The sequence below is a fragment of the Somniosus microcephalus genome, chromosome 5 (genome assembly GCF_052327205.1).
Source record: "Somniosus microcephalus isolate GS21.2 chromosome 5, FLI_Smic_1.0, whole genome shotgun sequence".
Classification (NCBI taxonomy): Eukaryota; Metazoa; Chordata; class Chondrichthyes; order Squaliformes; family Somniosidae; genus Somniosus; species Somniosus microcephalus.
In genome coordinates, this window is record NC_140991.1 from 108,996,343 (window position 1) to 109,011,042 (window position 14,700).

The 14,700-nt window shown below is 41.5% G+C and overlaps 1 protein-coding gene across 3 annotated transcripts in view; it reads left to right on the forward strand.

Moving 5' to 3' along the window:
* The window catches only part of cul1b (cullin 1b), a 104,973-nt gene that overhangs the window by 82,333 nt on the left and 7,940 nt on the right, over nucleotides 1-14,700 (forward strand). For all 3 annotated transcript variants that reach the window (XM_085988077.1, XM_085988075.1, XM_085988078.1), the window contains 6 exons: nucleotides 332-408; nucleotides 518-649; nucleotides 6,034-6,126; nucleotides 6,450-6,497; nucleotides 6,584-6,666; nucleotides 6,751-6,856. In XM_085988077.1, the coding sequence (XP_085844203.1) occupies nucleotides 332-408; nucleotides 518-649; nucleotides 6,034-6,126; nucleotides 6,450-6,497; nucleotides 6,584-6,666; nucleotides 6,751-6,856 (539 nt within the window). The remainder of the gene's footprint in view (nucleotides 1-331; nucleotides 409-517; nucleotides 650-6,033; nucleotides 6,127-6,449; nucleotides 6,498-6,583; nucleotides 6,667-6,750; nucleotides 6,857-14,700) is intronic.

Sequence of the window (14,700 nt, forward strand, 5' to 3'; positions counted from 1 at the left end):
CCATAAGTATGATAACATGTGAAAGTTTAATTTTGTATGTCTGAAATCCCCAAATCCATTGTTTTAGCAGAGGGGTCAACCCATTTGTTTTAAGTGGATTACCGCCTCTGTTAAAATAATGGAGAGGAATTTCAGTCAAAAATTGTAAGCGTTTGTACATCAGTATCCCACCGGCCTAATTTCAGGGCCTGCATGCTTAATTAAGTGTTTGTTTCTTTGTGATTTTGCTTGTTCTTTTCAACCTTGTTGTGGTTTAATATTTTGATTTAACAAATGTATCACAAAAATATGGTTACTTTTTTTAATAAAGCCTTTTTTTCTTCCTCCTCAGTGGATTTCAGTATTCAGGTTTTGAGCTCCGGTTCTTGGCCCTTTCAGCAGTCCTGCACATTTGCACTCCCATCTGAGGTAAATTTGATTTGTGTTTGCTGTTTATTTTTATGATGTTACAAGCTGTTCATGAATAATAGAAGTTAATAAAATTCATTGAATAAACATCAGCTTTGTGTTGCTGCAGTTGGAACGTAGTTACCAGAGATTCACAGCATTCTATGCTAGTCGGCACAGTGGTCGGAAATTGACATGGCTGTATCAGTTGTCGAAAGGAGAGCTAGTCACAAACTGCTTCAAGAACAGATATACTTTACAGGTGAGATGTGTACTGATAAATAGAAAAGAATCTGTCTTCAATAGCTATAACAAATGTATTTGGTGTCAATAACAAAGTTCATAGATATATCTCTAGTTACAGGAAACTTTGGTTTATCCGGAGGTTGTATGTCCGGAAACCTCGATCTAACGGCAGAAATCAGCAGCCGTTTTGGTTAGGTTTTTTTTTTAACAGTCAGGCTCTGGAAAGCGTCTCTGTAGCTTAGCAACCGCTTCAGAGACGCTTCCAAGGTACGGGCTGAGTGTTTACAAGCTGTTGCTAAGCAACAGCGTTTGTTGTCAGATACGGAGATGAAAACCTCCGTATCCTTCAACATTAGCGCTGGTCTATCCGGAAGTTTTGATAGATCAGCAGCAGCTCGGTGCCGGATATCGCGAAGTTTCCTTTATATTGCTTTAGGTTAAGGAGGGTAGAAGAGAAGTTAATATATTCAAATAAGGTGCAGAAAGCACATTGCCATTGAACAAAAGCAAAATGCTGGGAATCTGAAATAAAAACAGAAAATGCTGGAAATACTCAGCAGGTCAGGAAGCATTCGTGGAGAGAGAAACAGAGTTAACGTTTCGGGTCGATGACCTTTCGTCAGAGAGCTGTCACAGCATCTTCTGCATGGAAACCTTATATCACCAAGGTTAACAGATAACATGTTCACTGGATTGCTTTATTCGCAACAATCCTGAACCCTAATTTTTGAGCAACTATCTGAAAAGGAGTAAAAGCATAAAACAGCCACATCTGGAGAGTAGATTTTCCATGTGCCACAATACTTCTGCAGCCATCAGTTTACTCAACCCTTCCTTAACCTCCACTTTTGCCCTTGTCCCTAGCAAAGCCATTAATGCCAACATTGACTGACTGGTTGGGCCAAATGGCCTGTTGCTATGCTGTAACTTCTGTGTATCTATGTAACAAATGTGAGGAGCTTATGGATTTCTTTGTCACTAAGATTGAGACCATCCATTCCGCTGCCTCTGCTGCTGCTTCTCTCTTTCTTCCCCCCCCCCCCCCCCCCCCCCCCCCCAACCTGCGCACTAACCCTGAAACCCGCATCTTTCTTTAGCAGGTCAAGCAGCATCTGTGTAGAGAACGGAGAAGTTGAGCTGGTGATTATGGAGCCTTTGTCAAAACTGGAGCATATTACAGATTTAAATGCTGTCCATTTGTAGTATACTCAACTTTTGACAAAGGGTTCCCATTAAAAACATCAGTTCCTCTGTTTTCTCCGTGGATGTTACTTGACCTGCTGAGTATTTTCAGCATTTTTGCTTTTTTATCATTACTTCCATGCCTGGTTGCCTAATAGAACTGCAGTATTGTAAAATGTCTTGGTGTTGTAGCTAAAGATCTGCATAGCAGCCATGCCAGGCTACTTTGGCAGGTTAACTATAACTTCACCTGTTTCTAACTCGTGATGATCCTTAAGTATCCATCTAGATGGGACAAGGACAGTGGTAACAGAGCTAAATCCGATGTTCAAGCAATAATAGCTGGTTGTTCAAAGAGCACAGATGGATAGATGCTTTAATTTTCTGATTCTGTACGTTTTCATAGATTTTGTTCAGTTGTGCAAATGTCTTTTATTTCAACTCTTGTAAAGCATCCAAAATCATCTTTGATTTTTTTGCAAGGCTATAGGATTTCAAAAGCGAATCTGCTACCTCTGGAGAAGCAGTACACTAGTGGCAAGGTTGGTGAGAGATTCTGCATGGTCGAGGCCATGGAAAGATTTAAACACGAGAATTAAGATTTTAAATTTGAGGCGTATGGATCAGGGTGGATGGGTGTAATGAATAAGCGTGACTTGGTGTGGAATAGGATATAGGTACTAGGGTTTTGGATGAGCTGAAGTTTAAAGGTTTGGAAGAAGAGAAGCTAGCCAAGATGGCGTTGGGAGTAATGGAGTCTGGATGTGGGAGTAATGGAGTCTGGATGTGACAATGGCACAAATGAGGGTTTCAGTGGCAGATGGCTGAGGTAGGGTGGAGGTTGGCAGAGATGTTGCAGAGATGGAAATAGGGGTCTTTGTGATAGATATGAGGCTGGAAGCTTAGCTAGGGGTTGAATAGGACACCAAGATGCAAACAGGAGGTGAAAGTATGCAGGTGGGAGGAGAGGTCACTGCTGGAGCTTCTCTGGTTACAATCAGATAGATGGGAGTAGAACAAGCGAAGGTAATCCTAAGGAGCTTGATAACCAAGAAGTGTTGGAGCAAGATGGGATGATTGACTATGTGAAGGCTGCAGAGCGATCAATGAGGATGAGGAGGGATAAAGCAGCACGGTCACAGGCACAGAGAATGTTGTTTATGACTGGTTAGCGTTGTTTCAGTGCTGTGTGTGGGGTTTGTGGAAACTTGATTGGAGACATGGACCTGGGAGGCGGCAAAACTTCATGAAGATTCCATAGACCATGTCTCTCCTGCGATGACTATTGAGCACAATGTCTGTCAATATCTCAGAACTGGAGTAATTTGGATTGCTTGTAACTTTCCTTGCAGAATCTATGCAGGAAATTTGGTAAATGCTTGGTTGTATGACTTTCTGACTTGCCCTTAAATTTACATGGGCGGGGGGAGTGGGGAGACAAAGAAAGTCCTTTACAAGTCATGATGTTGTTCATTTGATAATTTTGGTCCTCGGGAACTCGATCAGTAAGCAAAAATCTATTCCCATCTCTCCAACTAATCAGTTTATTTGGAAATGGACATCTGACCTAAATATCAAGGTATGACTTCTTAGTCCCCTTTTTGGCAAAACAGCAGGCTGAATATTATTTTCTGAACCTGTAGCATTTTTATAATGAATTGATGAGGTGGGAATACATTTTTTGCTCTAACTTCTTGACCCACACCATCCATCATACCTTTTCTGAAGGGCACCGTGATGCAATTTTTAACTTTTTTATTGCCCAGTTTTGCTCCTGAAATAAATGATCCCATAGCATTACTTTTCATTTTTGAAGTCTTCTGATACGTCCTTAGCTAAGAATCTGAGGCATTGTAATGCAAAATACCACGTCTTGTTTGTAGCACAAATGGCTCAGATATTTTTTGTTGTTGTCAAAACCTGTTGCAGCCTAACTGCATTTTGAACAGTGCTTAAAACCAGGATATTTTGATAATGATTCTTCAATGCCAAAGAAATTACAATAAACAACAGATTAAATGGAACAAGCAGAACATGCTTCAGTGTGTCCTAAATAAGTTTGATGTGGGAACAACAGTGGCAGAGATTAAATTAAGAAAATTAACTAATGGCTCAAGGAAGATGCTTTATACAGCATGGAAAGATTATGGGGGTAATATCATGATGTTGCTGATGTCAAAACAACTTAAATGAATGTTATCCTCCTGTGTTTTCCTGTGGCAACCTCGGTTCACGTATGTGGGAGGTGTTCTATATGAAAATGGCTCTATCAACTCTGTCATCTTTACCTTCAAGGGATAGAAAATTGCACCTGTAATTGAAGGGTTTAGGGAATTGTAAATCAGGAGCAGCAGAAATACTGATGCTGGTTTGTTCTCCTTTGAACGATCATTCTCTAAACCAGAGGTGTCAAACTCAATTTAAGTGATGGGCCTGATCCAGCATCCTAGTACTTGGCGTGGGCTACATTCAGCAGAAGTTATTCGGACACATTGGGGTGGAAATTAGTATATGTTTTGCCTGTTTTTTGGGTGTAAAATGGGCGCAATGTATATCAATTTCTGGGCGTGCCGTCCTGCACCAAATTTGCGTGGCGGCATCTTAAATCTATTGGTCCTCGCTATTTTTAGGCGTGACTGAAATCAACATGGGATCAATTTATATATGCAAAGAAGGATCCTGCGCCTGTTTTAAGACCCCTCTAAAATGTATGAAAAATTAGGAGCGTGTGCTGTGCAAGCTCCAACTAATTTTTCCCATTCTACAGCGGTCCTTGAAGGAACCACTGCAGGAGACTGAAGAAATGGTACGCAAAGTTTTTTTTAACTTCACCTTCTGTGGAGCGCGGAGGAGTGTTCCTCACAGCTCCATAGCACTACTGTGGGCCGCTGTCGGCCCACACTCGGCCGTCCTGCATCTCACTCCTCCATGTATTGGAGCTGGTGATGTAAAATCAGGGCATATAGCTCCCCGCGCGCAGGGAGAATACTCATTCTCTGTGTCCTTGTTCCCCATTCACCCACAAGTGGTAACGATCTATCACTTTTTACCCACAGTAAAGACCCCAGCTTTCAATTGCCCCTTTACTGACTGCTCCTCGCTCTGCAGGAAATGCTGGGCGCCAAGCCCACCCCATCACACCTTATTCTCCAGTCCCTCCCCTCCCCCTGCCTAAGTCCCAAGCTCCTGGCAACCATTCCCTAGTCTCCCGACCCCCCCATTCTAGTCTCCATCACTCCCCCAAGCTCTCATCTCCGACCCCCCAGTCCCTGCTGCTGTGGCGGCAGAAACATTTAAAAGGTGCATTTCTCCTGGGTTGTTAGAAGCAGTGCCCGGGAGATCAGAATATAAGAACATAAGAATTAGGAGCAGGAGTCGGCCAAATGGCCCCTCAAGCCTGCTACACCATTCAGTGAGATCATGGCTGATCTTTGACCTCGACTCCACTTTACTGCTCGATCTCCATATCCCTTGGAGTCCAAAAATCTATCTTGTCTCAGCCTTGAATATACTCAACGATTCAGCATCCACAGCCTTTGGGGTAGAGAATTCCAAAGATTCACAACCCTCTGAGTGAAGAAATTCCTCCTCATCTCCGTCATAAATGGCCGACCCCTTATCCTGAGACTATGCCCCCTAGTTCTAGACTCTCCAGACAGGGGAAACAACCTCTCAGCATCTACCCTGCAGAATCTTATGTTTCAATTCCGTATCACACGCTGCGTGCTGGTTGGAACTGTACCGTGGGCCATATGTTTGATACCCTTGCTCGAAACTAAATGTTCCTACATTGTACTATTTACTTGTGTATCCTGAAGTTCCATTTAGGAGTTAACACTCTGTATATTATAAATATACCAGCACACAACTTTTGGCATATATTTTTGCCAGCAATGTTGCAACCAGAAAGAGGTCTGCCAAATTTACTAAATAATATTTGGTTTGATGCATTAGAAGTTTGTTGGTTTTATTCAGTCAAAAGAACATTGATGTTTTACAGCCATTGAGTGCCATTGAATTTTTCTTTTTGTTGCAGCTGCTCTTTTTAAAAATTCCTTGCTAATGGCTATTAAACTGTCTGGAGGTGGAAAAGCAGTGAAAATAGTACAAGTTATGATAAGTTTTTCTCCCCCTCGTCATGCAATAGGAAAGGCAGTTATTTGTTAGGGTCCTCCTCAAAATAAATACTCCGAATATAATCTACTTTTCTTTTCAAAGGCATCCACATTCCAGATGGCGATCCTACTTCAGTATAACACGGAGGATGCCTACACCGTTCAACAATTAACGGACAGCACTCAAATCAAAATGGTAAGAGCAGGGAGATGACTGAATTAATTATCCTAATGATCTTGATGAATCCAACAAGAGCAGGGAATGTTAACTGCATAGCCCATTGACAAAAAACAGATAATGGTGACACTTTTGGAATGTCAGAAAAACATTAGCAGTCGTATTCTGGTATTGCAGTTGAGCATATTGGAACTTGATGGTACTCTGCAACAAGTGTATGGAATCAAATGTCTTGATCTCTCAGAATAGCTGGCTTTTATGTGCATTATTTTGTTCAATATAGAAAAATTATATGGCTTCAAACTTGCAATTGTAGTAATATTTTTAAATATTAATTGCAGGACATACTGGTACAGGTTTTACAGATATTGTTGAAGTCCAAACTACTGGTAAGTGCTGATTTGTTGTTCAAAGGCAATAGTCATCAAACAATCAAATACATGACTTGTCTTAATCAGTTATTTTTTTAAATTAGGTTTTAGAAGATGAAAATGCAAATGTGGATGAAGTAGAGATGAAGCCTGACACATTAATCAAACTGTATTTGGGGTACAAAAAGTAAGTGACGTTGAAGTAGTAAAAACCAGAGCTGTCGAACTTATGTTTGGTATCATGTTTCCTAAACTGAACTATTTCTTACAGTAAAAAGCTGAGGGTGAACATTAATGTGCCAATGAAGACTGAACAGAAACAAGAGCAGGAGACCACACACAAAAACATAGAAGAAGATAGGAAATTGTTGATTCAGGTAGGCCCTTTTTGAGACAAATAAATTGATTCTTGATTTTTTTTATTGCCCATCTCCTGATCAATTGTAGCCCACATTGCTATGGCCATTTGTTTTTACCATAGTAGTTGTATGATTTCTAGAAAAAATTAGTCATGAACATTTCAATCAAATTACAGAACTGCTTTGAGGGGGTAGTTTCTATCACAGAACATTAAAACACAGAAACAAGCCATTTAGCCCAGGGCACACCCTCGATATAAATCATCATCTTCTGACACCCAATTAATATGGAGACTGTGTCCAGGAAGTAATGAGAGGATAGTTCCTCTGTGTCAATTCAATTCAATTCAATTCAATTCAAATTGCTTTATTGGCATGACAAGGTACATCTTATGTTGCCAAAGCACTGAAAAAAAACCATTTATGGTTGAACACATAAACGCAGATCTATCCATACAGTGTATAAACAGATATATCCCTGTGTGTATAAATATACACTCATATAATATGTATATACTCTTTTCTTAGATTTAATGGTTGTCCCTCTGCTTATGGCAAGCTGTAACATAGTTTGCCACTAAGGTTACGCAATTTCTCTGTTCCCCTAATAGGTATGGGAGTTTTTGGTCGTCATTCAAATTTTTGAATTCAGGGCATATTTTTATGAATTTTGGGTAGAAATTCCCCCTTCTGCCCTGATATTTTCCACAAGCTGTGAGGAAGTGCATCTCTGTCTCCACCACTCCCTGACTGCAGTGAGAGCATATCCTGTCCTCTCTTGGCAGACAGGTCTGTCTGAGTCTGCCTTTTTCGATGGCCAGGCTATGCTCACTAAGTCTGTACATAGTCAAGGTTTTTCTCAATTTGCTATCTTTTACTCTGAATGCAATAGTCCTGATCAATGTTCTCTCTAAGCACGGCCGCACAGTAATCTGCAAGGTATCGCGCAGGCCGCTCACAAGCGTTTCCATTTGAAATACCGGGCATGTGCAGAAATTTCAAGGAACCGCGCATTGAAATAAACAGGCCACGCACAACAAAGACAATTTAGAGGGAGCATTGGTCCTAATACACAACTCTTTTCCATCAACGATACCAATTACATGGAAAACTGAGGATTTCTATCTTTGGATACTAAAAAGAAGGCAATGGTATTAGGGTACCATTCACTAGAGGAGGGTGAAATGTTTCAATTTGAGATTTCTTTTGGTCCCTGGTCTCTAGAGCATGCCTTAAGTACATTTAAAGCTAAAATAGCTTTGCTGACATTGCTATGTATGTGCTGGGAGTGGTGCATGCTTGAGGGTGGAAGCAGTTTGATCGTGTTCCCTGGGATGTAGTTAAACTGGAAGATGTTGGGGCTGGGTATATTGGCTAATGAACATGCTGGGTTAGGGTGGAGTACCTAAGTGAAACCAAGATTTCTTCTGTACCCTTATGTAAGCGCCATACAAAATTTGTATGTGAATGTTACAAACAATGGCTATGTACAATGACTTTCTGAAGTGTGTACGAATATCTTTAAAAAAAAAAAATGAAGCATTGGGGCAAAGGTTTGTGCAGCCCAAAGGATCTCACGTCAACAGTTCAATTTTTCTCAACCTGTCATCCTTAATTACAGGAAAATGTGATTGCACTAGAGAAGGTACAGAGGAGATTTACAAGGATGTTACTAGGACAGGAGAATTTTAGCTATGTGGAAAGATTGGATCGGCTGGGTTTAATTGAGGTGTATAAAATTATGAGGGACCTAGATAGAATGGAGAGGAAGGACCTATTTCCATTAGCAGAGGGGTCAGTAACTGGGGGCATAGATTTAAAGTAATTGATAGAAGGATTAGAGGGGAGTTGAGAACTTTTTTCACCTAGCGGATGGTGGCGGGTGGGGGCGGGGGGTCTGGAACTCACTGCCTGAAAGGGTGGTAGAGGCAGAAGCCCTCATTGCATTTAAAAAGTATTTAGATATGCACTTGAAGTGACGTAACCTACAGGGCTATGGACCAAGAGCTGGAAAGTGGGATTAGGCTGGATAGCTCTTTTTCAGCCAGCACAGAGACAATGGGCCAAATGGCCTCCTCTGCTGTTTTAAAAAAAAAAAAAAAAATTCTAGGATTTCCCCCCCCCAGTCTTTATTTGTCCCACGTGTTTTACGTTAACTTAACGTTTACTCTTTGTTTGCTGCATACTTCCCGATTTTCCTAAGCTTTTCATTAAACAACTTCAATATTTTTTACTTACCTTTGCTTGTTTTTCCTGGCTCTCCTCATCATTTTAAATACGGGAACAAGTTTTAAAAAAAAAGGTTTCTGCTGGATGAAAACCGCTTTTGAAGCTTGATTTTTAGCCAATGAAAATCCCAGATTGACAAGTGTTACAAATTTCAGGTCTCCTTTAAGTATTAACTTGAGTTAGTGTTGTTGGTTTTTCTCATAAGTAGAGTTGCATCTGTCACAATCAGGAGTTTACTTTTGCCACTCTAAATATTGAGTATGATGGTAAACGATGGACTAAACCCTTTAGTGACTATTCGTTAAGTTGTTTTATTTTGCAGTCAGTGAGTGAATGTACAGAGTAACTGTTACAGCAAATCTCACATTAATATAACTTCAATTCTTCCTTGTAACTAAGAAAAATAATAAATATACAGATTTGTAGACAGCCTAAAAGAGATCCACACTGTTGCACCGGAAGCTTTGGCTTGGATATCCAACTTGAATATTGATATTTGCTTTGCTACTACCATACGAAGGAAGAAGTAGGGTTTTAAAAAAAAAAATCACACTTCTTGGACAGTCTTTCTCTGTCTCTGGCCCCCTGCCTCAGCTCATCTGCTGCTGAAACCCTCACCATGCCTTTGTTACCTCCAGACTCAACTGTTCCAATGATCTCCTGGCTGGCCTCCCATCATCCACCCTCCGTAAATTTGAGCTTATCCAAAACTCTGCTGCCCATATACTAACTCGCACAAAGTCTCGTTCATTGATCACCTATATGCTCGCTGACCTTGGCTCCTGGTATGTCAATGCCTCGATTTTTAAAATTCTCTTCCTTGTTTTCAAATCCCCCCATGGCCTCACCCTCCCTATCTCTGTAACCTCTGTAAATTGAACTTGCTTTTAATAGGAAACGGCAACATTGAATTTGAGAGAACTTGAATCATTTCACAAGAGTGTAATATACTCTTTGCAGTTCCACTGAAATGAACTAGTGATTATGTTCTGGTTTTACTTTTGTTACAGAAATGCTACTGCAGAATTAGCACAACATTATAGTAGTCGTCCTCAACATTCCTGCTGTATTCAACAGGATATTATATCAGCCCTACAACCTTCCGAGATCTCTGCTCCTCCAGTTCTGGCCTCTTAGGCATCCCTGATTTTAATCGCTCCATCATTGGTGGCTGTGCCTTCAGCTGCCTAGGCCATAAACTCAGGAATTCCTTCCCTAAACTTCTCCACCTCTATCTCTCTCTCTCTCTTTAAGACATTCCTTAAAATCTACCTCAGTGACCAAGCTTTTGGGCATCTGTCCTAATAGCTCCTTATGTGGCTCGTTTTTGTTTGAGAACGCTCCTGTGAGGCACCTTGGGATGTTTTACTACATTAAAGATGCTATATAAATGCAAGTTGATGTTGTTGAAACTTGATCAGCTATCTAAACCTATACCAGTTTTCTTAAAGGGGATTTGTCTCCTCCCTCCCAACTCTGTTGGAAAGAGTGAGCTTAGATGAGACTTGTGGAGAAAAATATCCATACAGGTTTTATGGGCCAAATAACCAGTTTCTGTGCTGTAACATTCTATAATTGATTGTTGCTATAACCCTCTAAGTTGGGCCTTAAAATACTGTAATGAAAATTAATTTCCTGTAAAGGCTTGGCCTGTTATTCTGCTACTAGCTAAGGAACTCTGGCAAAGTTCCAGCCGGAAAAGGCTATTTTTCAAGGTTATCCTCAAATATATTATACAGGAAACTTTGTTATATCCGGCACCGACTGGACCGAGCTGTTGCCGATCTATCAAAACTGCCGGACATACCAGCGTTAATGTTGAAGCATACAGAGGTTTTCATCTCCGTATCTGACAACAAACACTGTTGCTTAGCAACAGCTTCAAACAGTCAGCCCGTACCTTGGAAGCGTCGCTGTAGCTTGGCAACAGCTTCAGAGAGACTTTCCAGAGCCTGACTCGTGGAAAAAAAAGCCACGAGAAGAAAAAAATCCTAACAAAACGGCTCCTGATTTCTGCCGGTAGATCGAGGTTTCTGGACATACAACCTCCGGATAAACCAAAGTCTCCTGTATATTTCAATTTTAGCATTTGTGGATCTTGTAGCATGTAGATTTTGTTTCCCTACTAATGGTACTATTTTAATGGGGATGCAGGAACCGAGTGACATGGGGGTGAACATACGCAAATCTTGGCTTTATAAACAGGCATTGAATACAAAAGCAATTAAGTTTTGCTACATTTTTATAAATCACTGGATAGGCCTCAGCTGGAGTATTGTGCCCAATTCTGGGCTCCACGCTTTAGGAAGGATGTAAAGGCCTTAGATAGGGCGTAGAGAAGATTTACCAAAATGGTATCCGGGATGTGGGATTTCAGTTACGTGGAGAGATTAGAGAAGCTGGGGTTCTCTTAGAGCAGAGAAGGTTAAGGAGAGATTTAATAAAGGTGTTCAGCTATTTACAATCTATATCAATGACGTCAATGAGGGGACTGAGAGTAATGTATACAAGTTACAAAGCTAGGTAGGAAATTAAGCTGTGAGGAGGACGCAAAGAGGCTGCAAAGGGATATAGAAGTTTAAGTGAGTGGGCATAAAGGTGGCAGATGGAGTATAATGTGGGGAAATGTGAAATTATCCACTTTGGTACGAAGCATAGAAAACTAGAATATTTTTTAAATGATGACCGACTAGTAAATATTGGTATTCAGAGGGATTTGGGGGTCCTTGTACACGCAAGTTAACATGCAAGTACAGCAAGCAAGGGGTTGGAGTACAAGAGTAAGGAAGTCTTGCTGCAATTATATAGGGTTTTGGTGAGAGCAGACCTGGGGTATTGTGTACAGTTTTGGTCGTCTTACCTAAGGAAGGAGATACTTGCCTTGGAGGAAGTGCAACGAAGATTCACTAGACTGGTTCCTGAGTCATAGAAACATAGAAGAAAGGAGCAGAAGTAGGCCATTCGGCCGCTCGAGCCTGCTCTGCCATTCAATGAGATCATGGCTGATCATCCAAATTCAGTACCCTGTCCCTGCCTTCTCCCCATATCCCTTGAGCCTTAAGAAATATATCTAACTCCTTCTTGAATATATTTAATGAATTGGCCTCCACTGCCTTCTGTGGTAGAGAATTCCACAGGCTCACCACTCTCTGGGTGAAGAAATTCCTCCTCATCTCTGTCCTAAATGGCTTACCCCTTATCCTTCGACTGTGACCCCTGGTTCTGGACTCCCCGGCCATTGGGATCATCCTTCCTGTATCTAGTCTGTCTAGTCCTGTTAGAATTTTATAAGTTTCAATGAGATCCCCTCTCATTCTTCTAAACTCCAGCGAGTATAAGCCCAATCGACCCAATCTCTCCTCATACGTCACTCCTGCCATCCCAGGTATCAGTCTGGTGAATCTTCGATGCACTCCCTCCATGGCAAGAACATCCTCAGATCAGGCGACCAAAACTGCACACAATACTCAAGGTGTGGTCTCGCCAAGGCCCTGTACAACTGCAGCAAGACGTCCTTGTTCCTGTACTCGAATCCTCTCGCTACGAAGGCCAACATACCATTTGCCTTCTTAACTGCCTGCTGCACCTGCATGCTTACCTTCAGCGACTGGTGCATAAGGACACCCAGGTCTCGTTGCACTTCCCCTTCTCCCAATCTATTGCCATTCAGATAATAATCTGCCTTCCTGTTTTTGCCACCAAAGTGGATAACCTCGCATTTATCCACATTATACAGCATCTGCCATGCTTCTGCCCAATCACCCAATCTGTCCAAATCATACTGGAGTTTCTCGGCATCCTCCTCACAGCACACACGCCCACCCAGCTTTGTGTCGTCTGCAAACTTGGAGATATTACATCTAGTTCCCTCATCTAGATCATTTTTTATATATATATTGTGAATAGCTGGGGTCCTAGGACCGATCCCTGCGGTACCCCACTAGTCACTGCCTGCCACTCGGAAAAAGACCCGTTTATTCCAACTCTTTACTTCCTGTCTGCCAACCAGTTCTCTATCCAAGTCAGTACCTTGCCCCCAATCCCATGTGCCTTAACTTTACACGCTAATCTCTTATGCGGGACCTTATTGAAAGCCTTCTGAAAGTCCAAATACACCACATCCACTGATTCTCCCTTATCTATTCTACCAGTTACATCCTCAAAAAGTTCCAGTAGATTAGTCAAGCACGATTTACCTTTTGTAAATCCATGTTGACTTTGTCCGATCCTGTCACTGTTTTCCAACTGCTCTGCTATTACATCTTTTATAATGGACTCTAGCATTTTCCCCACTACCGCTGTCAGGCTTACCGGACTATAATTCCCCGTTTTCTCTCTACCACCTTTTTTGAATAGTGGGGTAGCATTAGCTACCCTCCAATCCATGGGAACTGTTCCAGAGTCTATCAGAAGATGACCAGCAATGCATCTACTATTTCTAGGGCCACTTCCTTAAGTACCCTAGGATGTAGATTATCAGGCCCTGGGGATTTATCGGCCTTCAATCCCATCAATTTCCCTACAAATACTGATTTATTTCAGTTCCTCCCTCTCATTAGACCCTATGTTCCCCGACATCTCTGTGAGGTTATTTGTGTCCTCCTTTGTGAAGACAGAACCAAAGTATGTATTTAATTGGTCTGTCATTTCTTTGTTCCCCATTATAAATTCCCCTGATTCTGACTGCAAGGGACCTACGCTTGACTTCACCAGTCTTTTTCTCTTCACATATCTATAAAAGCTTTTACAGTCAGTTTTTCTGTTCCCTGCAAGCTTACTCTCATACTCTATTTTCCCCCTCTTAATTAATCCCTTTGTCCTCCTTTGCTGAATCCTAAACTGCTCCCAATCCTCAGGTTTACTGCTTTTTCTGGCCAATTTATATGTCCTCTCCTTGGATCTTACGCTATCCCTAATTTCCCTTGTTAGCCACAGTTGAGTCACCTTTTTTGTTTTATTTTTATGCCAAACAGGGATGAACAAATTCTGTAGTTCATCCATGCGATCTTTGAATGTTTGCCATTGCCTATCCACCGTCAACCCTTTGAGTAACATTCCCCAATCAATCCTACCCAACTCGCGCCTCATACCATTGTAGTTTCCTTTATTTAAATTCAGGACGCTAGTCTCTGAGTCAACTAGGGACGTTAGGGTTGTCCTATGAGAAGAGATTGAGTAGATTGGGCCTCTATTCTCTGGAGTTTAGAAGAAGAATTGAAACATATAAAATTCTTTTATGATTTGACAGGGTAGATGCTCGGAGGCTGTTTCCCCTGGCTGGTAAGTCTAGAACTAGGGGGGGCGTCACAGTAAGGGGTTGGCCATTTAAGACTGAGATGAGGAGAAATTTCTTCACTCAAAAAGGATTGTGAATCTTTGGGATTTTCTACCCCAGAGGGCTGTGGATGCTCAGTCGTGAGTATATTCAAGACTGAGATCGATAGATTTTTGAACACTAAGTGATATGAGAATAGCGCGGGAAGGTGGAGTTGAGGTAGAAGATTAGCCATGACCCTATTGAATGGCAGAGCCTACTCCTGCTCCTATTTCTTATGTAAAATCATGAATGGCTTTGATAAGAGTAAATAAGTAGAAACTGTTTCCAGTGGCAGAAGGGTTGGTAACCAGAGGAC